Source organism: Geospiza fortis, unplaced genomic scaffold, assembly GCF_000277835.1.
Source record: "Geospiza fortis unplaced genomic scaffold, GeoFor_1.0 scaffold154, whole genome shotgun sequence".
In the NCBI taxonomy this organism is placed as follows: Eukaryota; Metazoa; Chordata; class Aves; order Passeriformes; family Thraupidae; genus Geospiza; species Geospiza fortis.
The window spans coordinates 2,651,797-2,676,601 of NW_005054397.1; the positions used below are offsets into that span (position 1 = coordinate 2,651,797).

Here is a 24,805-nt window from a genome sequence, read left to right on the forward strand (position 1 = left end):
TTTGCATAATTTTTTAATATTAAAAAAATTGATCTTTTTGACTTGCAAGGCTATAGACTTTTGGAGAGTGAATGAGGTGGTTGCTCTGAATTTGGATCGAAGATATTTCTGTGTATTAATGTTTGTGTAATACAAGCAAAGGTAGTTGTAGTATATGAGTATTTAGTCTTTTAGAATATTAATGTGAGCTTTTGCATGCAAATGGCAAATTACTTTTCATAATATGGCAAGTTTGATTATATTTAATTTGTTTACATATGCAACTACTGTATTAATTTCTGTAAGACAGTAGTATGTGAGGATTTGTTTACCACAAAAAAGGTCGATGTTCATTTATTTTTCTGAACAATTCAGATAATGGTGATATCTCTTTATAACTTGCTTTTGAAATGCTAGCTGCTGTGCAATCTAGCCAGCATTCACTCAGAATTCACAAACATACAGATTTTCAGCTGCTGTTCTAACAGTCTTTTTTAAATATGTGTCTTCTGTGTTTCACTTGTCTTGTCAGATATTCGGGGGGGTTGAGGTATTTAAAATTTCACATTGCTTTGAAAGTTTTAGGTGATTTTGCACTTTCAACTGAAAGGTGATTGTGGTTTTTAGATATTCATTCTGTACTTGGCATAAATTGAATATAGTCAAGTTATATCTGAATTTCTTCCTCTTTGGTGTGTTAAGAGATCATTGTTTGAAACATTTCAAATATATGAGATGCCACTATCACAGTAAAAGATTAAGTGCGTCACTTCTGCTAAATCAGATTTTTGTACTTGTCACATCTTTTATCCGTTATTTGTCTAATTTAATAATCTAATAAAAAACTTCTAATGGCAGCAGCCTGATGAAAAGGTACTCAACAGTTAAAAATTAAATATCAAAAGGCATATTTAATTTGTAGTTACGCAGCGACATACTTGTCAACCCTAACTTCTCTTCTTTTGTTTAATTTAGGGCACTAGCACCCTGCTTACGTGAAAGATGACAAGTGCATTTACATCTTAAAAACATTTAGATATAGTACAAATCATTCTCTTTTTCTTTCTTTCCATTTTTTTTTTGTTAGAAATAAGCAATTACTTTTTGACTGAAATGTGCAAAATAGTTTTGTTTGAAATCTCTGTAAGCCTTTAGATTTCTCCTAACCGTTTAAAAGGATGGCTTCAGAATTATCTTACTTACATCAGGTAGATTATTTTGAACTCCAACAGTCCTCAAATTGTTGCTGTCCTGTCTTTAGGAATTGTCTGAATTTTTATGCTTTAGTAAGGCCAAATTCTGATTCCTGCATTTTGATGCAGGGATATGATGTGCAATGTATGTGAACATGAAGAAAACGATGTTTTGCAGGTCTGTTGCATATAATGTTAAGGGAAAAAGGTCTTCTGTACTGGCAAATGAAGTTGCTAAAGAACTTGTCAGTTTTGGGGTTTTTGTTACAAAATGCTAGCAGTTTGTTTATGACACAGGAGGGTTCTTATACACAGCAGTCTTTAAATAGTCCAGTTAAAATGTGCTGGTTTTCATTTAAGCTAACTGCTCTTACAACATACATTAGTAAATTGATGTTTTGTGCTTCTGGTAAGGAAATACCAACTATATAACAATCAAATTTGTATTAGGTTGAGTTGAATTCATTCATCTTTAAATGACCCATTCAATCAGCAAGTGTGACAATCCATGCATTGAACAACTACAGTCCTTGCATTTGTTTTACTTCACGTAATTCTTCGCAGAGTAGAATCATGTACCAAAATTGTGATGTCAGGGGTCCTCATATTGCAGCCTTGCTATTTTTTCTATAAAATTAATTTGTTACTTGAAATATAAGCACAAATGTCAATGCATGTTTCAAAATACTTTCATTTGTGTAATTTCATTTTAACCTGAAATTTTTCTTCAATTTCACTTTGAGGCATTTAAGTTTCATTCTATTTCTCACTTCTCGCAAGATTGTATTGTCATATTATATCCATGTCTGAATTTAAAATGTTAAGGATTATTGTAGCTGATGAAATGGAATGCACATTGTCCTTGCAAAAGATGGCAACAGAAGGCAGCAATGGCCCTTCAGCTTCCTGTAGTTTCTGCCAACATGTTACCTTTAATTTCTGACTATTATAGAAATCCCATTAGAAACCATCCTGGAGAGACATCACATTTTTCAGTTCCTACTTCCTGCACCCTGAGTTGCACTCCTTATGCTTCTCCAGCTTCTTGCATGCAAGATTTTCTGCTGCTAATTGTGATTCAGATTTTTGTTGGCTGATCTCAGCAGCCTCTAGACTCCACATGTATAAACATTCAGCAGAGTTTATGTGCATCTTATTTCATTAATACCTTATGCTTCCTCTTGCTTTTTACATTGTCTCCCTCCCTCACAGTTCTGATTTTATGGCATTTTCTTCTATTAAGCCTACCAGTAGTTGTTTACTGGACTACTGTCCATCACTCTTCCAGCTTCTCTTTGGCTTTACCTGTCAGACTTCTTGCTAGGATGCCTTGTGGCATTTCTGTCTGTGTCTGTGCCTTGCTAAAGACTAAAGACATCTAAAATGAAGTCTTGATGTGATTCCTTGGTCAGACAGCAGCTTAGTCTTGTAGCTTGAGAATTATCTGCTCAAGTGCTTGTTCTAACTGATGGTATGACAAGTTACTCTAATACCTGCATGAGATTAGAGTTACTGCAACTTTGAAGGATTTACTTATCAGGCATGTCTGACAAGTCAGAAGTCTCTTCTGACTTGTCTTCTAGCCATTTGTAGGAAGTTGTATGATACTTGTGATCAGTTCAGCATTTTCTTGTTTATACAGTCAGCCTCTGTCATGTGAGGACGTGTTAATGTCAATTACCTTTGTGTTGTTTTGATTTTGATTTTGTTACAAGGAGACCTAAATTTTTTAGCCCCTCAAGCATACTCTTTGAGAAACACTTAAAATCTTCTAATATCATTTTGTATTTTTGACTGTCTTTGGTTATAGGATCTAATCCCTGCATTGCTCAAAGCAGAAAGTTAATTGGAGATTGGAATCAATGATAATGCATAGAGGAGAAAGGGCAAGCATTCTTTCCCCCCTTTTCCAGCACTCCTTATTTACAAGCATGAATGAGGGTATATCCGCACAAGTTTTGTACTGTCTCAGCTCTTTCAATAAAACAAAAGTAGTAATAAATTGTGTCATCAACAAAACAATACTCCATGGTCTAGCTTGTTGGCATAGTGAATGCTTTCATGTTTCTGTTGTGTTTGATAGGCACAAATGGCATCTTTATGTTTCCTGTCTGTTTTACTGAATTCTTTGGTTGTCCCAGTGTTATAGAATGATGCAGTTTTGGAACACAGGCAGGTTGGGTTTGCAAGTTAGATAACTGAGCAGAAATGAATGAATGGAAGTATGTGAGAAGAAGAACTCATTGGGGTTGGTTCAGATGGATTTAGAAGCCAGAACTGAAGACTCGGGAGGTGAGGGAGGTATGAGAAGATCATAGGCAAAAAAGCTTAGAATTCCAAGTCCATAGTCACTATTACTACTACTCGGTTTTATTTCATTACTAGCTGGATTATAAGCCAAAATAAATTCAAAACTTGGCTGTGAATGAGGTGTTTGAGTGACCTATGTTAGACTGCTCCTGCTCCTTCAATTGTTACTCTTAGAAACCAGATTGTTTATTTTCTTGGTAATGCTCAAGGTAGTTTCTGTGGCAATGTTTAACAAACTGATGTGTAATGAAACTACTGGAGTGGCAAAAGTAAGTCACATGAAAAGTAAAATTACCTGTAGTCCTGAACTATGGTAACAGATCTCTTCTGGAGTTCCTGTTAGGCTTTTTTGCTTGGATTTATTCTCTTCCTTCAGAGATTTATTTCCACAGATGTGCTAATTGTAGGCACGTTTCTCTTTCTCAGAATGTGCAGCTGAGTAGTGTTAGCTGCTGAAAGGTCTTGTGACTGCTCTCTTCTTCTACCCAGAACTGCTTCCAAGTCCCTCTGGCAGTCTTTACCCAGATCTTATTGGGGTCATCACCACGGTTTCAGAAGGCAGTGTGCATGGGAATACTGTGAGATCAAGAAGCATTTACAGGTTATGATGAATATTAGTGAAACTTAATTGTGTTGTTGTTACCTATTCATAGTTGAATGTGGCTCCCATTTAAGGTTGATCTGTAGGAGAGGTTGGTTTGCTGGTGTTTGTAGCAAAGTCATAGTCCTCTAGCTGAAGTTATAAAGGATCAGGGATTTGTGTATGATATTTAGATGGAAAGTCCCAAGTTAAAACTTGGGTATTGGTCCAAATAAACTCAGCTCTGTCAAAATTACCTGACTTTTCTGTGCATGGAGCTGCCTGCGTAGTTCCTATAATTCACTTGTCCTGCTTAGAGAATGGTTTTGTCTTGTTAACCTTTAGCATGTAGGTGCTCTTTAGAAACAATCCATAACAGTGAGTGATCTCTCCTGATAAAGGTGCTTAGTGTTTTGTGGTGGAGATTCATCAAGGGCCATATAAAATACAGCATTATACTACCTTCTGTGCAGATGCAGACAAACATCTTAAAACATCTTGAATTTGCCCCAGACAGCTCAGCAGAGGAGGTCCAATAGCTTTGATGCCCTTAGTGAGCCCACTGGTCAGTTCACATTCTCAGTTATGGTTTGAAGCTTTGAGTAAGAAGTCTATGGTCAGGCATAAAATAGTACTGGTTTCAAGATAGAGTAGTAAAAAACTATAATTTTCTAAACCCTGAATGTATGCAGTAGTTAAGGATGCTGTTGTTTTTAACATTTTAAAAGCACTGATGAAAATAGTCTCCAAAACGAACATTGCAACTGGCCAGACTTGCAGTGTCCTACTAGGACAGTGGAGAGAAGCTGTCTCAGTACTTCATAACACTTTCTGCCCAAGGGTATGTGCGTGTTTTTAACTTAAAAATTTTAGTGTAAAAAAATGCCTCAGCTTTCTCTATACAAAACTTCTATACAAAATTCAGCCTGGAGCATATTCTCTCAGTAGCCAAGTTATCAAGCCCTTGAACTCTTACTTTTTAAGTGGGAAAATATGATTGGCTTCTAACAGTACAGCAGATCCATTGTAATAAAAAACATTTCATTAGCTTAAAATTTCTTTACACAACGAATAGCAATTTAAATTTAATGAAACACTTAAAGTTTATTGATGTGTGGATGAAATTAGTGTTGGGCTTGTTCAGCAGTTGAAGTAATTCAAAAATATTAAAAAGCCTTTACTTTGAACTGTGAAAAGTCTTAAGCTTTCCAGTTATTGTGGGTCACTCCTGAGTCAAGATAGCTTCCAAATGTTGATTTTGGATTAAATAATTTTCAAGAATCTATTGTTCAGGTCATGCAGAAACATTCTTCATTTCAAATCCATGCCCTTTTCAAAATGCTATAGGGATTCAGTAAAGCTTAGAAGTGAAAAACAGTGAAATAGTAACACTGGAAGTCAGTGCAAGTTCTCACCTTCACACTAATAAATAGAATTAATATGTGATCTCATCGAATACTGTATGTTTCCTACAACAATTTTCTCTCATTTTCTCCTTTTTCATAGCAGACTAGAAGATAGTAAGGTGTAGTGGGGCTTTTTATTTTGATTGTTGGGGTTTGGTTGAGTGCTTTTGTTGTTGGGTTTTTGGTTGATTTTCTTTTTCTGCAGTAACATCTCTAAAAGCTGCTGTTGTCTGGTTCCAACTCACTGGTTATTTGAGCAGACAGATAAGTAAAGCTATACATAAAATTCAACTTAGGACATTTTTTTTTCCATGAATTGAAGGTATACTCTTGTGAGTTATTATTCCTGATATGCTGATCTATGTGCATTTGACTGCAGTACGTGTTGCACTTTTTAAATACATACATTGGTAGAAGTAAGAGCTGGCTGAAAGGCAAAATGGTGATTACCCCTTCAAGGTCATCCCAAATTACCAAGTCTAAGGAAAAAGACAAACAAACAACAACTAGATTTTGCCATAGAAATCAAATTTGAGAATTCGGTGAGAAGAAGCAGAGCACAACCTCCTACCACATTTTCCAAAGAATCCACTGAATCTTTAATCGAAGTCCCTTTCTTCAGTCAGCTTTTTCCCGTGACTCGATACTTCCATCCTGCCTACTAAATACTGCTCCCTATTAGTGTTTGTAAGTTAATACAGTGGCTTTGATTTGGTTGCCAACTTGCTGAATCTAGTTACTAAAGACAAATAAAAATTTCATATACTTTCATGCATTTCATGTACAGTTGGTACACAATGCAATTTGGAAGAAAGTATGTAAAAAATATTAAGAACTGGTTCTGTGCTTTTTTCAGTGTGGTGACTGAAAACTTTTTTGAGTTAAGAACACTCACAGACCTTTGCAGAATCAGGTTCCAGAAGTATTGGGATTTTTATATTATGCATTGCCACCTGCTTGTTATCATTATACATTTGTAAAATTCAATAGAAATAGGAACTTTCAAAAAAATCATCAATGTTAACAACATAACATACTGTATGTTGAAGATTGTGCATCTTAGTGCTGCTAATAAGCTTTTTCTCAAGCACCATTTTTGAAGTTGCTTACTTTAAAAAAGTCTTTTAAAAGGTCTATACTTTCTCTTGCCAATTTTGCCTTTTCTTTTACTTACCCAAGTATATCTGTTGTAAGTCACTCTAATATATGCAGGACATGTTTCATGGGTAATTAATTTTTTTTCAGTAACTTGAAGGTTAGAGACATGCAGAGCAAAACTGGGCACTAAAATTATTAGTGTCTGTATTGTTCCAAACACTTTATTTGTGAAATTAGTCTCTTTTGGATCAGTTGACTTCAGTTTTCTCATTTCTTATGATAATAATATTTGAGTGACAACCAAAGTAAATTCATAAACATAGTATATCTCTAAGCCCATTCTTCATTTATGAAATTGCTGTCATTTTGCATTTGACAGGCTATTATTACAGTACCAGTGACTTAAGGAATTATGAGAAGAACACACAGTTTCCTGAGTGAGACTGTGTTTTGAAAGGTTTTAATAATTTTAGGTTTTATAAAATCATGAAAGGACACCTTCAGGGTGCCTTAAAATTGATGTGTTTGAAAGAAATAAATGAATATTCTTGCCGACTATGCTTGGTTTGTGTTAATGAAAGGAAGTACTGCTTGAGATTTTTGGATTCAACTGTTCTCAGTTTTGATAGAGATGTTGGTTTTTAGTCTACCTTACAATTAAAGGAGTGACTGGCTTTTCCTGTTGAATTGGTCATGCTGTATCTTTATGGGGTGAATACAGCTACACACTTTTATCTGTGGAACACCTTTTTAAACTGGCATTTTTGTCATGACATAAGTCTTCCTGTGTGGGGACCTCTGGGGGCAGTCTGAAGGGTTTGTCCATGTTGCTGGCTTTGACCCCCACTGACACCATGGTACACGTGACTTCTCTTCTGTAAAGTGAGAGAGGTCTGGGAGTGGGAAGGACCCCCAAGTGTGATGAGTTACCACACTCTGACTTTTGGAAGCCTATGTCAAAGTTGTCAACTGTTTGGTTCTTTGTCTTAAGAGGCTCACTTGTGAAGAATTTGGAAAATAAATGGCAAACAGGTTACAGTACTGGAAATTATGTGAGTGCCAGGCTTCAGAGGTACGTAGGCACTAGTTTTACAAGATGATGATGCTCTTCATTTGTCTACCACCCACCAGCTGGTCTATTTCACAATTTCTCAATTATTCTTAAATCTGAAAAAAAAATAGGAAGACAGCTTTTAAGCAGCATAGCAGTTTATTGGTCAGTACAATCTAACTTTATTTCATGAAAAAACTGTTGATGCACACAGCTGTTTGAAAATATGTCCAGTACATAGCAAATATTTATATACACTTTGTAGTCTGTTCCCTCTTATGTGCAATATTGTGTTTTGCCTCAGTGTTTCTTTCGCCTACAAATTTTGGAAACTTAAGAACGTTCTGTGACCAGGAAAGAGCCATTAAGTTTCCACTCTGCTACATTTCCTGGTCACACACAGAAGGATCACAGTCCTGTCTTACAAATTGCTAAAATCAGTAGGAGCCTAGTCTTACCAGGGACATGTGCCCTGTTTACCTGTTTTACCAACAGGTAAAAACAGCACACTGTTTTTGCCTGTTGGCTATAAGTAGTCTCTGCTTTATTGAAAGAAAATCATTTAGCACTAAAATTATTCTTACAGTGGAAATGTAGTGATAGATACATACTTAGATACATATGACCTTTATATGCTGAAAATCAAGGGGGGAAGAGGGAAGAAATTGGTTTAAAATTTTTCTTCTGGAAAATGAAGCAGCATTCTGCGGCAAATGGATTGCTGGTAGATAAAGTTCAGATAATACTGAGTCATCATTAGATGTATTCATTTTCGTGTCAGGAAGGAGTGTTTGTTATATCTGAGTGTCTCACGCATAAATTTCATTCTTCAGAACCTGGGGTTTTTTTACATTCAGGAAGAAAAATGGGTTTGGTTTAGATGTTATGTTTTAATTGGGTGAAATGTCTTTGCTTGTAGTGCAATTTTTTTTTCATCTTCTTCAAACCACTTACTTTAATATATAATAGTTGTAATTAATTTCTACTGTTGGGTTTTCCCTTCAGTCAAACATACCCACTTTAATTCAGCAGCAACAAAAAAAAAAGACTCAGCATCCCCAAAGCTGTTAATGCTGAAGTAGAAATGGTAAGGTATTTTTTAAGTAATGCTAAATCTATAGAGCAACACACTGTTGGCTGTAAAGTGTTTATATTCTTGTTCTGACACCAGGTTGCTTTTATGGGTTACAGCCACACATTAGTGCTTGCACTTGTAGAGCACTGTAAAGGCTGCAACTCTGCCAGACCGTGTTGTTCTTATTTAAATGACAGCAACAAAAAGACAAATTTCTGTGGGTAATGTATCTCAAGTACTGGGTTCATCTAATGATCATCAATGCATTTCTTTACCAGTGGAGAGTGAGCTGAAACCGGTGTATGTGTAGATAGAGAGATATGAATGGCTATAACCTCTGAAGTAGTTTTTTTTTTACGTAAGTGCTTTGGAATTCTTGGTTTGTGGGGTTTGGGACTTTTTTGTTTGTTGTTCTTTCACCATTTACATTATTTGTTACCTGATTAGTGGGTTGAAATTTGGCTGATTGTGCAACAATTTGAGTAATTTGAGAGTCTTCATGGTTCAATTCTAAGTATGACATGCAGCATCTTTTGCTCAAGGCCTTCATGCCTGCATTGATAAAATGCCCTTTATGCTTTTATTGTGTTTGGAGGAAGAAGTGAAAATAAATTCATCTCTGAACAAAATCCTTACAAGAACATGCATACATATCAAATTGGCCTTCAGCTACCTGCTCTTCTTTTAAATATTTGATGCTAGCAAAAACCTCTCCTTCCCAAGTGAAGCACTGTTGGGTTTTGCATTTTCTGTTGTAGTCTTTGACATTTACAGATTTTGCTCCTACTTAATAATAAAGGAAACTTTATTAGAAGTTTATTAGAACTCCAGAAGCAGTGGAGTTTAATATCTGTAAGGAAAGCAGCAGTATTGGGTAGACCTCTTCCACAGTCCCTCAGAACATTCTGTGGTTTTTGAATGGGGTAGCAGAAAGTTCAGAAGAGCCTTAGCAGCTTCAATTTTAAAGATATCTCAGTTTGGGCTATGTAGGAAGGCACAGAACCAGTATTATTCTCTTGGTGTTTTCCTCTTGTAGACTGAAGTTGATGCATAGAAAAAGGTATTAATCACAGTATTGGCAATCTTTAGAGCTCCTGTCTACTCCAAGGCAGCTGAAGCACAGAAACTTTCAGGTTCTTTGAATGTCATGACATAATTTCAATTTATTGAATTAATGTAGTTCAAAAACTATAACTATAGGTAACATAAGTCTGAAAAACCTTCACATTTTAATATTTTTAGAAATTAGTTTTGTGGCTACTTATGTCAGGTCCTTCAAATTACATTCACTATGTTAGGTCAACACACTACCATGGCTGAAAATAAGTGCAAGGTGACTAACTCAATGATGTAGCATTTAGGCCTTCAGATCTCAAAATATTTAGAAAGGCTGTGACTTTGTGTGATCAGCCTCTTCCCTTGCTTCAGAACTGTTGTTTGTAAAAGCACTTTGTCACATAGGTTACCAGTAATTTCTTGATTAAATTTCAATTATTGATAGCTATTTTTTAGGTCACTATTAGTTCTCGAGACTTTTTCTCAGATTCCTAAGGCACTTTATATTTATAATTACCCTGAGCTATGCAGACAAGAATTGCAAGAAAACATTAATCTGATTCACAGTTTAATTAGTATGGAGCTAGTAAGAACAATAGATTTATCAAAACATTTTCAGTTTTACTGAGAAAAACCTGCTAATGAACTATTTATAGCACACTTGTATCTATTTTTGTCAGTAGTCTAAGGAGAGACTTAGGACAAATGGGTTAAAAAACAGGAAATGTGGTTAAATAAGTGGGTAATCTCTCCAGAGAGTTTCCAGTTTGCCTACACGTTCACATTTTCTTCTTAATGTACTTTCAAAACAACATTCAGTACAGTACCTTGAAATCCATCTCCGTTTAAAGGAGGGAATGTTTCCAGCAATAGCAGGAAGTGGCCTAGTGAGAAATTTCACATTCTTGTTTAAATTGAAATGAGATTCTAGAGTCCCTGTTTTTAAGTGGGTTTTTCTTCTTTAATGACAATGGAGCAGTTGTGTGACATTTAACTTGGCTCAGGTGTATCATATGGATCCATAAAATTCTGTGAATGCTGTAATTATGTCTTTCATTCTAGACTGGTTTTAAATAATTACTTTCCTCTAACTTCCTTTTTCTTTTTATGATATTTATTTTTAATGGTATTTATGGTATTATCTGTATTTGTTTGTTAATATACTATGCACATACTTTAAAAATATTTATAATCATGTTCAAAGGTTATAAAAACCTTCGAGCGTGATTATAAAAAATTGTGAAAAATGATTGTAAAAATAGTGTTATTAATCAGACTGCATAAATCATACTGTGAAGTAAGGAATTTACTGAACATGATAATGTCCATTTAATTCTCTAGAATTAAGAGGTGGTGTCTGTATTTCTTTGGGCAAACAGAAGCAATAAGTAAATGAAAGTAATTATTTGCACTGCTTATCATTTGGTTTTTGACAGCTACTAATTACTAACTTTTTTTAAATCAACTTGAAAAATACTAGTGAGTCAAAACAAGAAGGGAATATAATAAACAAATAAGGCCACTTAGGTGGTGGTAAAGGTTGTGACCTGGTGGATCTCCTGTATTTTGAGAGCTAGTGCCAGATATGTGTTCTGCTCTTAGCATCCTGCAAGCAGTTTTCTGGAAATATTTTTATCTTGGACAAACAACAAAGCATGATAGCAAATGTATTTTTAGTAATTAGGAAGAAACAAGCAGGCTTGTCTAGCTGCCTTAATTTAGCAAACGGGCCACTGGTAGTACCGTTAGCTGAAGCTCATTTCCTATCAACTGTCTTTTAAGGGGGAAACCTTTGTGCTGCTGTAAAGTATAAAGGTGAGCTGCTTTGTTATGTCCATGGGGAAATTCCAAGTCACGTCTCTACTTTTTTAATATATATATTTTTTTAGCATCTGTGGGGTGTCAGGTTAGATGATATCACTGTGTGGGTGGGGGCACTTCAGTAAAATAGCATGAAATACTCATATAACAGTGCTGTAGTTCATGGAAGGTTTATGCATGCAAACAAGTTAGGCTTCTGTCTATTCCTATAGGTTAGGGAACTATCTTGCAAGGTGCAGGCTCCTTGGAAATTAAAAGACTACTTTTCTAAATGGGATATCACATTTACTGTAGAAATTGCAAGTAGTTGCTAGCTTTCAAAATAATTTTCCAGAAACATTAAATAATTTAGGGCATTTTCTAATGAGGCAAGTACAGTTTGTTGTTCTGGGAACATACAAGGTTAAACAGATTATCAGTCACATTAAACTTTCCCTGGTTATAAATATTAGATTTCTGAATAGTTTTGAGGGCAAACACCTTTCTTCGAATGCATTTAATGCAGCCTCAGGCATGCTGTGCTGTTGGTTCTCATAGATAAATGTCAGCCTTTTTCTTGTCATCCTGGGCACTTCATTCTAAATCCAAATTGGTCTATTTTTTTTTCAAATCCAAGTTAAATGCTCTTAAAAATTCAAGTAATAAGTTTATTCCTACAAAAGGAATATTCCTTCATTAGTACCTTCCCAATACCAACATAATGTAAACTGGTTTTTGCTATCTGTACTTCATAGTCCAGTACCCTGAGTCTCTGAAATACTTTACATGTAAGGTGCATTATAAGTCATGTTTATTTGGAATTCTGCAGCCTAAAAATAAAAATATTTTGGTGTTCATTTGAATTTTCACTTTTAGTCTGTGCTGCTTCCTGTTCATTTCTTGGGATAAGGTAGTTGATAGATCTTTGCACGCACTGGAGCTTCAGACAGTGATCTGTAAGTATGGGAAGCCTGGAGTTATCTGTAGATCTTGTAAATTAAAATTTTTCTACCAAGACACATCTGCACAGTTAACCTTTTTTTTAAATTGTTCCAGCAGCTTTTGCATGGAGGCAGTGCTGACTGCCCTACTGACCTGCTGTGACCTCAGACAGTGTTTTACTCTGTAGAGCCTCTTCCCCCTCCCACCCATTCTGCCTTACCTGTGTAAATGTTTGGGGTTTGGAAAGAGATTACTTGATTTTAGCTGGAGGTTATTGTTTAGGTTAGATTAAAAAGTGAAATTCTGTGGGGTGTGAGTGGGGCAGCTTGGTTTATCAGGAGACATCCATCTAAGCTTGAAACTCCCACATGGACTGCATGGGCATGATGGGGCTCACTTGGTGTGTTGCAGAGCACAGTCTGCCTTTTCAAGAGCTGCAGAAATACAAGTTGTTGTCTGCCATCCCAAAAGGAATCCTGCTAGCCCCTAGCACTGCTTCTGTAACAGGAGTTGCATTGGGGAAGAATGTGACCACGCTAGAAATTGTGCCAGGATAATTTTAGTTAAAGCAGGCATCAAATACTGCTATTGCAGGTGCAATGCAGCCAGAACTTAGAGGAAACTTAACAGTTAAAATCAGACTGTTTAAAGAAGTTACATCCACATGGCTTTGGATACCATTCATGAGTTTCTTTTTTAATGTGCAATACGCAGCACTGATTAACGACTTGCAGGAGGTGTGTGCAGCTTTTTTTTCCCCAACAGTTTCACATAGCAGATTAAAAACTTACAGAAGAGCTGCGGGAGCTTAACTGACATACAGTTCAGAACACTTTGAGTGTGACTTGCTGTAAAGTTTGGCATGATATATCTGAAGCTTAGAAATTAACATTTCCAATACCCTTTTGCTTTAATTTGGCAGTAGAATGTAATGTAACTAAAAAGAATATATATCAAAAAGTTTAAAAGCCAGTTCCTTCATTAGAACAGAGTAGATTAAATAATTTTTTGCATTCACCCTCCTCTAGCAAATGGAATGTCCAGGAACAGGCAATTATTGTTGTTCTGCAGCTAGGTATGAAAAATATTAACCTCTTTGGATCACCAAATTCTGTACGTTGTTTTGTTGGTTTTTTTTTAAAGTTTTCATTAAAAACTAATCAGGAAAAAGGTTTCAGACTGATTGACTGTTACTGGCGTAACCCACCAAACAGAACAATAAATTGTAAAAACTACTGCGTACAATTGGATGTGTCTTAAAATGCAAAATTTCAGACTCCCAGGCATCAATTTTCCTATCTCTACCAAGTCATGCTCAAGCCTCTAGGCCAGCAAATTTAGTGCTCTCTTTTCAGAAGCACTACGAAGCATTGCTACCACCAGCAGTGGTTGCTTGCCCAGTTAAGTATTGACCTCCTACAGAATGATCTCAGAATGCTCCTTGTTGTTCCTAAATTGGTGGCTCTGTGCCTACCCAACACTCATTTCTGAGCTTAGGTTTCTAATAAGTCAGTCAACTCAGTCATGAAACAGGACTGGTAGCTTAGTCAATGTATTAAGAGCTATTCAGTCTTCTCTGCTTTATTAAAAAAAAAATAGCAGCTGTCAAACTGTAGAATTTCCTGTGGATGGCTTTTCTAGCTCCTCTAGAAAGGAACAGTACCTTTCAGTATTCCTGCATGATTTCTTTTTAACTAAATTTGCCTTTTTTCTCTTTTTTTTTTTGATCCTTCATAGCCTCTCATCCTCATGTCTGGTTTACTGCTAATAAGCAGAGGTACCTGCTGACATCACCTGCTTTTTCTAAACAGTTATGTGCATTTATCCTCTCCTCCTCCTTTTTGCACAAGAGGCAAGCTAAAAGGCTGTCTTGGTGAGAAGCAGCAGCAAGGTTGGATTCCCAGCTGTCCATCTTAAATGGGATTCCAATCTCGCAAAAGTTAAAAGTGTGTCAAACCCCATCTGCCTGGGTTAATGTTTCCTGTGTGTTTCAGTTGTCCTCACTGAACTTGAGCTCATTCTTTGAACTCGAGTCTGCAGAAGGCTTAAAAAAATGTTTGAAGCTCATATCATCCTTCACACTATCAATTTACTGTAGAAGGACTGGGAACATTTGAAGACCCAAGTTAGCTTCTGTCACAGAAGGAGCAGCCAGATGAGTTCTGTTTTACTGTGTGTGCAACCTTTGCTCTTTTCTTGCATGCAAGTTTTTTAGCCTCTCTGTGTTTTAGAATTACACATGTGTTATTGGAGTCCCAGCTCTTTCATGCTTATTCAGTCACTTTGGGGGTTTCGTAGTATAACGATGTCATATAAGTACTTGGGGGAAACATATCTCTGAGAACTAACTACAAGTGGGACAACTGGTAGCACTACACCATCTCACGATCTCCTGAATGACTCCTGTATTGGCAAGCTAAAAGTTTGGTTTCTGTTACTCCTCAGAACCACAAACCTTTTTCCCTTCTGCTTTTCCCATCATTCACACAGTCATCCATGCTACAGCTTTACAGTGTTGCTAAAATTGCTTTGAAATGTAGACTGACACATTTAAGTTGTAAACAAAAAAAAATAAAAAGAATAAAATTATTAGGTGGTGTAAACTGGAGATTAATGGATGATTTTGTTATCTATTTCTCTGTTAAAAAGTACAGTGGAGAGTCCAAAATTGGAAGATGCTATTTTAAAGTTTCTGTCAGCCATTGTGACAGTTGATGGCTGAAATTGTCCTTCATTTTTATTTCTTAAGTCTTCCCATTCATTTTTCTTTAGAGCAATGCTGGGTCTTTGTTAGTGGCAGCTAGAATTCCAGCAAGTCAGTCTTTGGTATTAAGAATAGAGTGGGAGTGGAATGCATTTATGTTGTAACAGAATAATAACATTTTCCTCAGAGAAATTGCAAGGGCTTGTTGAGACTTTCTATAACACATATCTGTCAGAAGCAGTGGAAAGGCATTGTATTTGTCCTTCAATATGCTAAATAAGAGGTATTTTAGACTTAAGAATGTTATGTTTCACTTGATTAGCCTAATAGTTGCAATCTACAGTTACATGGTGTATTAGCTTTCAGTGCTGTATAATAGGACTGGCAGCATGGTGTCCCAAAAACTGTAATTGCGTGGGCTGCTGAACAGTTGTAGAGAAAGCTGCACAAAAATTCTATTCTAGACAGAATTTTTTCATTTTGAAATGAATTTCACAACAAATTCACAGTTGGATGCCACTGCTTGTATTTCTAATGAATCACATTCCAGAAAAGTAATACTTTGCTTCAGCAAAGCCTGCCACAAACAGTACAGTGATATAAATCAGAAATGGGATATTTTTTAATTGTAACTTTTCAAAATATAGTACAGGTATTAACTATGCCTGCAGGCCATGACATTCTGATATGTTTGGCTTGGTCTTCATATCCAAAAATTAAATCCTTCACAAATAAAACAAAAGGGAGGGCTGGGGAGAAATGCCCTTTTTACTTATGTTCTATTTGTGGTAGGAAAATGACCCCTCCCGACAGAAATGATTGTCATAAGCCACATCTTTCATAGCTCAGTTAGAGCAAACCTATACACAGTGACCTTTAATTTCCAACCTAAGTTCACTGATGGCCAGTTCATTTATACCATCCTTTCTTTCTTTCTTGTGCCTATGTTATTCTTCACCTTGTGCAGTTCTCCCTTCTTTCCCTGTCTGGTTCCACTAACTGGAATTTTTAGAGTGCGGTTGCATGTTCTTTCTGTCTTTGGCTTGTTTAGTTTACCAAGGCAAGGTCTTCCAGGTTATTAAATGCTGCAATTAAGGCAACTGCAGTTTCATATACATAGACTGTCTCTAAACTGCATAGCTTTGCACAGTTTGTGCTGAATTATTTGCTCTTAAATTGTAAAAGCTGTTGAAGAAACTGAAGAAATATTTATGCTGGTATTGAGCTCCCTCATCTGCAGTCATTGCAGGACTGAGCCTGCTATGAAAGATCAGGAACACCTAATTATTTCTTTCAATCCCAGTAGCACTTATCTCCTTTAAGTTCTTAGCTCACCCATTCGTCCTTGTGTGTGGTACAAGGATGGAAGATAAAATATGTATGCTTATGCCCTTTCACTGAGGTTTAAGTTAACAATTTTATCATGCAGCTGGGATAGGCTAACAATATGCAATACTAAACTGCTCTCTCTTCATTTTTACCATAGCTTCCATCTCCATTCCATTTACTGAATTGATTCTGAGCTCTGACATAAATGACCATTTTACCTTAGCTGAGAACCATCAGGCAATGGTGTTCAATGCCTGGTGCTAATGTTGCTGATATTAGTATTTCATGCTTTTAGAAATTAACAGTACTTAGGTAGTTATAGCAGTGATGGCAACTTGGTAACTAACTCTTCATGAAATATGTTATGGAAAGTTTCTGCAGATAGAGTGATAGGCAACTTTTACTAGCACAGTCAAAAGCTGTTTCATTTAAGTGCTTGCAGCAGCAGACAGAACTAGCAGCTCCTACCTGAAGCCAAGTTGCACAAATGTGTGAGAAGAGGTTTGCTACCTCGGGGGTTTAGGTGGGATAGTTGGGAAATGAGGATTCTTCCTTGGAACCACATCACCCTCTTAGACAACCCATTTCAGTCTCTATCCAGTCCAGCTTTTCACTCACCTCCTTGATAACATTTCTTCCCAGCTCAGCCTGCTGGCCACCTCTGCAGGAGACACACGTGCCCTGTCTGTTTGACATGGCAGCCCCCTCTCTGTACTTTCCTTACTGCTCCCCAGCAGTAGCAGGGGTTGAGTGAGATACTTCATTAGGGGACGCTCAGTTGGGCCAGACATGCTGCTTAGGTCACAACTGAAATTTTGATTGACTAAGGAACATGCTGTGGCAGTGCTCAGGTATCCCTAGAGAAGGGAAACTGTCAAAGTCTTAATCTTGTGCAGCCTTTGTGCAAAAGTAAAATCAAAGTTTCCACATGAAAGATCCTGCTGTCATAAGATGAGGCTGGGAGGCAGCCAAAAGCTGAATACTGCATAGGTTTGCAGACCAAAAGCAACATTTTGCACCCTGAGGTTAACTGCAAACCAGCTCCCAAATTCACCCTGATGTGATATGCATACCATTGTTCAGTGTCTGGTCAAGTTGTATTTGTTTCTGGGGTGTGATAGAAGTTTTGACCTCTGTGATATGAAGTATGCAGAGGATTTAAATGGGGGCAGAGTGAAGTAAAAGAAGGAAAACAGTACAAGAGGAAAAAGGAAGGGGGTGTTGCATTTCCACATCTACCTGTGATCTTTTGGTGTGGTTCGAGTATTGGTGTGTAACATTCTTGCTTTGTTTTGCAAGGTTACAGGGCAGGAGGAAAAAAGTCAGTTTCATAAAATTTCTGGTGTTGCTTTATTCCTCCCTCACTTCCTTGCTAAGATGAAAGAAATTTTAGGTTTGCAAGCTGCTATACGATACAGTTCGACTTATCTTTGGGTTAATTTAAACGGAGAAAAAACTACTGCGATTTTCAAGGGGAAGAATAAAGGTAAAGAGAAAAGGCACTAGAGATGTTTTGGAATGTGTGGAGAAAGGCTTGTCTTTTTCTGACATCCAGCCTGCATCCCATTGCACATCCTAGATGCTTGTTCCTCATGCAAGACAGTCCTGTGCTGTCAAGGACAGGTCATCCTTGTGTCCTGCTTTTATAAAATTTTTATCCCTAATTGTTTATCAAAGAAAAAGTGTCACCTTCTTAGATCTTGAGGCAAGTTCTGGGATCAATGGTTAAAGACATGATCTCGGGTAACTCCTTTTAAAGCTGCTTTTTGTAGCAAGACTAAGTTTCTGCATCGGTGTTATCTGAGGAAAGGTGGAGCAAGTAAGATGAACTGATTAAAGGTTCACTTTGTAATTTTTATAGCATTAGCCTTAATCACACTGTGATCTCTGACCTGTGTGGTCTCACTAGTCTTTGTCCATGATTCTTGTATTTTACTGTCAACTGACTATATTGAAGGGAAGGATAGGGTCATTGCACTTTCTCTCTCTCTAATCAAAATCAGAACTTGAGATCATATGGATCACTAAGCCTCTCTCGTTACTTTGTTTGTACTTACAGCATTTGTACATACTTTAATGAGTTGAATGCTTTCTAATTTTCCTTTGCCTACAGAGTGAATGAAAACAAGTGAGGCAATTTTAGATTTTTGCCTGTTTTAAATCTTAGATGACTGGAGTACAGGCTGGGAAAGTTACAGCAGCAGAGAGTACTAAGAGCCTGTCCTAACTAAAGCACATGCTGCTGGATGTTCTGTTTAGAATTCACTTCTTAGTGTAAATTGACAAGTGTTTCATAAGCTTGGCAAGAAAATGCTTATTTAACTTCTCCACCTTCCCCAAAAGGAAATTTCTACTAAGGCATGACATCTCCTATAAACTGCCATGAGTAATATATTCTGAACCACTTTCAGATAAACAAGAGACCTTGCTATTCCTATCTGTAATAATTCACAGATAGAGAAGCTGATAAAGTAGTAAGATCTTGAAGACTGTTATACAAACAAAACCTCTTGACTTTGTTCTTTAGAACTTACCAAACTGTGGTGCATGTTCTGTGCTATGGTGTGTGTATTCTAGCAAAGCATCCAGAATGTATTTCTTAATAATACTGTTTTTTTATTAAATTGCAAAGTTGGTGAAATTATCTTGCTAGAGAAGAATACTAAAACAGGAACCTACTGGCTTTTTTTAACCTTCTGCTGTAAGGAAATGTGCCTTTCTCCATTTGATTTGAAAAAGGAAATAGTCTGGTGGTGTGGCTATGGAACTTTCTCTTTCTGCCTCTGATTGCAAAAGTAGTAGTAAAAAATGAAAATAAAAAGTACAGTATTGAACAGCAGAATGTTATGGTGGTGTTGAGACAACAGAATGAAAGTAATTATTTTGTTTCTCTTGTTTCAGGTGTCAGAAATTACTTGAAAGAAGCATTAGTGAATATCATTGCTGTGCATGCAGAGGTGAGGAGAAACTTCAGATCATTTCATGCTTAAATTCATATTATTTCAGTGTACTTTTACTGGTAAATCCCAGATTTTTTAGTTATCTAAGTTCTTCATTATAGATGTGGTTTAGATTAGGTTTAGCCAACCTGTTATGCAACTGGTAACTTTCTTTTATGGGCAGAAGGAGATGAGTAGTTCCTGTTTATCCTCTCTAACACTCCATTACACCTTTTTTGTCTCCATTATCTGATAAGGAGGAAAGCCAAATGCTAAAGTTAAATTCTCCCTTTCCTTGTAGATAATATATAGATATATAGCTAGTTATGATGCTCTTTCTCGGATTATCTTTATTTTCCAAAACATCTGTAAATTAACTTCTGTTCACCTTGAAGGAAATGTTCAACACATGCCACTCAGTGAAAAGCCAATATATGTCAGTCTTCTACATACAATGGAAATAGGAAACCTAAACACAGAAAGTTTTACAGTCTGTAAGCACAAATACTGCTTGAAATACCTAAGTAGGTAATGGCTACCTAGGCTAAGGAGTGCACGTTAAAACATTGCTTATAACATAGTAAGCTTGCAGGACCTACAATTATTTAGCTTTTTGGGATTGTATGCAGGAATTTTCTATGGTTCTTTAAGTTAGAGCTTGTGTTTTACATAATCACTCCTCAAGAGTGTTAACAGATTATTGTTACTCCTGGTAGAAGCATTGGTAGTAGTATTACTCAAACCTTCCAAAATACCACAAGTATGGCTGCTCTGCCTTTTCCCTGCAATTAAAATATAATGAGAATCACTTGAGGCTTTTACTTATCTTATTCCTTCTTAAATTACAAGGATTCATATATATTAGAATATTTTCAGGAACTTCAAGTTTGACTTGCAGTATTTTTTATACTATTTCAGTGTTAAATTATAGCAGAAGCATTTCCACAGAAGCGTTGTGATTTTACCAAATGCTTCCAAATGAGGAAATAAGAAACACTAAAAAGATATACCAACATGATACCAATTTTAAATAATGTTTTTCAGTGTAGTGGAAATTTATTAAAATGGAAATTAGAGGCTTTGCTTTAAAAAATTCAAAGTAATTTGTGACTTATTGAGCTAGGCTTGTAAACATGCATGCTTGTTAAAATGCTGCAGCAGAAAGGTGCATTGCTGTGCTCTCTTTATCGAGACCGATACTGATTCTGGCCTAAATAGCATTGCCTCTTAAATTTCTAGATGTGAAATATACAGAAACATGAGAACGTGTGTCAAGACGAAACTCCCATTTCCACTGGTGAAATTCTGTTAAGCTGGGTCAGGTTTAAGTTTAGTTAGCTAGGCAGCAAGTTTCTGTATTTTGAAGCAGCAAAAATTAACTATCAGATGAACAGCAAGGATAGACTGAAATGGAAAGAAAATCGTTTCTCTACCTTTGAATTCAAATCTAGCTGAAATCAAAATAAGAGCTTCTTACTGCAAATTTGTGATGATTCACCCTTGCTGACAATTATTTTTCCTGGATTCTGTAAAGTAACTTCAGGAGTGCTCATTGCAGGCAGAAATATTCTCTTCCCAGCAGAAGACCTTTGGGCATGTTCCTGGTATGTTTGTGTTGAATTGATCAGCAGTGTTTGGTGCTGAATAAGATGACCTCTTTCCAGCACTGGTAACAGCTGATAGCTGACATTTGTGGCGTCAGTGTGCTTGGCCTGTGGTGCAGACCTGCCTTTTGGAATGATCAGCCTTATGGGATACCTGCTACACAATTCTTTATTTAAATCCCTGAAAACTCTGTAGGAATCTTTCTTTCTTTGTTTTTTTTTCTTGTTGATTTTTACACATATATATTAATATCTTCTGTCAGTTACTAAATTTCTTTGTCAGACATGGGATCTAAACTTTGTGTAAAAGCAAAGGTATTCCAGCAAACAATCCACTACTTAATTCTTTAGAATTTTTCAAAGCAGAAAGTGGGAAATGTTTCAAAACTTTATACATCTCATTTTCCTTCTTTTACCACTCCAGTCACATACTTAAGGTTACATAAACCACTCCAGCTTCATGTGTCATCTTCTCTCCCAGGCCTGTGCAGTTTAATGCAGCTTTATCATCACCTTTAAGCTTTGACACAAGTTTGGTGTGTCTAACCTATAATCTCACTTCCTCCTATATTCCAACCTCTTGGCCTGCATTTTCCCGAATTCATTATAGAAAAATCATACTTTCTTTTTTTTTAAATCCACAACAATTTCTCACTTCTGTAAAACTCCCTTTAAGGAAGATTGATCTCTTCATACTTTGCTTCAAGCATAGATTTAATAACTTTGTGTTGCAGTTACTATTCTGAATATGCGACTTTTAAGAGTTATACAAATAAGTGGTTAAAATGGTTTTGATGCATGGGAAAACCAGTAAGGTTTAAAATTTTTTGCCAGGGAACTAATAAATGGCAGCAGTGGCAGAGTCTAAAAGAAAATCCATTGACACCCTCATACTCACACAGGCTGTCAAACATTTATCTTTACCACAGAATATAACAACACTAGCCATTCAACAGTGGTCAGATATAAAGGAGTCTAGAAGAAATAGCAAAATATATGAGTAAGGAGTGGCTGAATGTGTAACTGTCAGTCAGATACACAACTCTGAATTAAAGGCTGTATCTACAAGACAGCAGTCTGTCTACAGCCACCTGAGTATCTGCATCTATCAGCCAAAAGCACATATTTTGAAATTTAGCTGCTTTTTGGAATAGCCAAAAAGCAGCTAAACTTCAAAATGTTCAAATTTGCTGTTACCAGCGGGGATTGGTTGAAGTGCAGGGCAAGCATCAAAAGACATCCTTCATATTCTAGTGTCTTTTGAATTTTTGGTATATTGATAAAAATGAAGGAGACCTTTCAGTCAAAGAGGTTTATGCTTTTTTATTGAAATGTTAGTATTGGAAATATTTCTGTTAATGCAGGTGTTGTGCTCATGGTTCTTCTTTCATTAAACTTAGGTGTTTACCATTTCCAAAGACTTAGTTCCTCGGGTAATGTCAAGGGTTGTAGAAGCAGTCTCTGAAGAACTGAGTCGACTGATGCAGTGTGTTTCATCCTTCAGCAAAAATGGAGCTTTACAGGTACCTGAATACTTTGTACTGTCAAACATCTGAATGTAGAAAACTGAGAATAACAGACAGAGGTATAATCTGGGTATTCGATTTACTGTAGCAGTGAAAGCAAGGAGATAAAAAGGATTAGTTTACAACCTATTTCAGATTTATGAATGAATACCCTTTGGGATACTGGTTCTTGGGTTTATTATATTTTAGGGTTATCTTTGTGTTAGACAGCATTAAAAGGCTACCTATATTCTATGAAATAAAAAGCATCATAGTGGTATCTCTTTGAAATGTTGTCAAATATTCTCTTTGGCCTGACATAAAAAATCACTTTAAAAGCAAAAAACAATGTAGTGGTATTTTGAGATTTAAAAATCCCTAAAACAGGAGGCAGTAGGATCTTGTAAGACTTTGCAGGACTAGTCACTAATTTGTTTTACTCTCTCTACAATACCATGTTGTTGTAACATAGGCAGAATAGCTTTGCTGTGTTTATTTACAGCCAGATTGGTGTTGCTATTGGGTAAGCTTTAAAGCACTCTAAGAAAAACACTTGTTTATAAAAAATCCCTTTGAGTCAGATTGCTATGGCTGTAACAGAAAAAGAGCAAACTCCTTATTTTCACTGTACATGACAGCATTCTTGCATTATGATGGGAAAATAATATCCAGTGGTAAGCCTTGTTTTCCAGTTGCTGCTAGTAATGGCGTTGGACGGAGAATTAGTGTAGGAAGATCACAGCCAAGTGATTGACTCTGTATTTAAACCAAATCCATGAATAACAACAAAGCTATGCCTATATCCCTTTTGTCTGGTTAAGCAACCCACTGTAGGGACTTGCTGCCTAAGTCGGTAATTGAAAGGCTTTTCTCTCCTTACTGTAAGTTTGTCACTCATGGTCATTTTCTATTCCTCTGAACATGGAAAATCCTGTCTGACAGACAGCAGCATGAGAGTCATCCAAGCCTTGCTAGGCTGAGCAAAAAATTCACATTCAAGCCTCACTCTGTATTCCCACATCCCATGACCCACAATTTTGCAGGGCTCACCCTTCCACCAGGTTCACTTAGGCTTGGTGGTACTTGAGAAGGGGGTAGTGTTACCTCCTAAAATGTAGAAAAGACTCCAGAATCTTAGGCATAGGACTTCAAAAAGTCCACAACTCCTGAGCTTGGAGCACTATACAAAAAGAGGTTAAATATGGTGTGTTGAGAAAAGCATTTCTGATGAGTATAAAATTTGGGGTGGCTATGTTATATTTTGTGCCAGAAAGTTCTAGCTCTAAAAAAGCATAAATTTTACCGGTCTTCCTACCTAGAGGAGGGATGAGGGAGATACCTAAAAGCCAAAGACTTTCATTAGAAGTGGAATTAGTTGTCTGTGTTGCATTGTTAAAAGTTTTGGTTTGGAAGATTAATGTTGTGTATAAATGTAGATCAGTTACTGTAATATCTAACTGGATTAAATTTCATATTTATGCTTAAAAGAACAAAATGTTAATTTTTATGAAGTTCACTTTGTATTTTTAGATAAAATTATTTCATGGTCTCTCGCAGAATGTTTCTATTTCATATAAAAGTTGTGAAGATAATGCTTGCTTTTCAAAGACCAATGGATGATCTATGAAGTTTGTTCAATCTATGAGTTCAGTCTCCTCCACAGCTTGCCTAAGTGAAAATTAATACCTGGGCACACAGTACAGTGCAGGAATAAAATCCCCAAGGTCTTGTGCCCGTCAGGTGACACAAAAGAAACAAAGTACAATCATTCTGCTTCCTCATCTGATGGAAAAAAATAAATTCACCAGAAGAACCGAGCACAAAATGTGTATTGAGAGATTTTTGTACTTTTGTTTTTCCTTTCTCCCTGGATAAGCAGTGTGGTGAGAAGTTAAGCTCACTGTATTTAATTAAAAAAATAAAGAAAAAAAAATTGCATCTGTCTTTCTATCATAGTACAGAAAAGGTAAAACAGAACTGAAGATTTGTTACAGTTACTGAGAGACAAACCAGTGTTTTTTGACTACTACACAGTGACCATGTAAACAGTTTGACTTGAATCAAAAGTATGAAATTGTTCCTTTGAGCAGTCTCCTGACAGAGTAGCATGGCAACAAAGAATACAGGAAATAAACTGTTAAAAGCCAAGGCTGCTTACAAGGCAGCGTGCAATAGTATTTGCCTCTTAAGAAGGGGAAGCTTTGGGATACTTGTATCCACTTGGGGAAAGGGCA

At 36.4% G+C, this 24,805-nt stretch overlaps 1 protein-coding gene across 1 annotated transcript in view; it reads left to right on the plus strand.

Annotated features, from left to right (window-relative positions):
* Positions 1–24,805, plus strand: part of EXOC2 (exocyst complex component 2) — a 115,767-nt gene that overhangs the window by 85,499 nt on the left and 5,463 nt on the right. The window contains exons 24-25 of the mRNA XM_005425835.2: positions 19,425–19,480; positions 22,467–22,589. Coding sequence (XP_005425892.1) covers positions 19,425–19,480; positions 22,467–22,589 — 179 coding nt within the window. The remainder of the gene's footprint in view (positions 1–19,424; positions 19,481–22,466; positions 22,590–24,805) is intronic.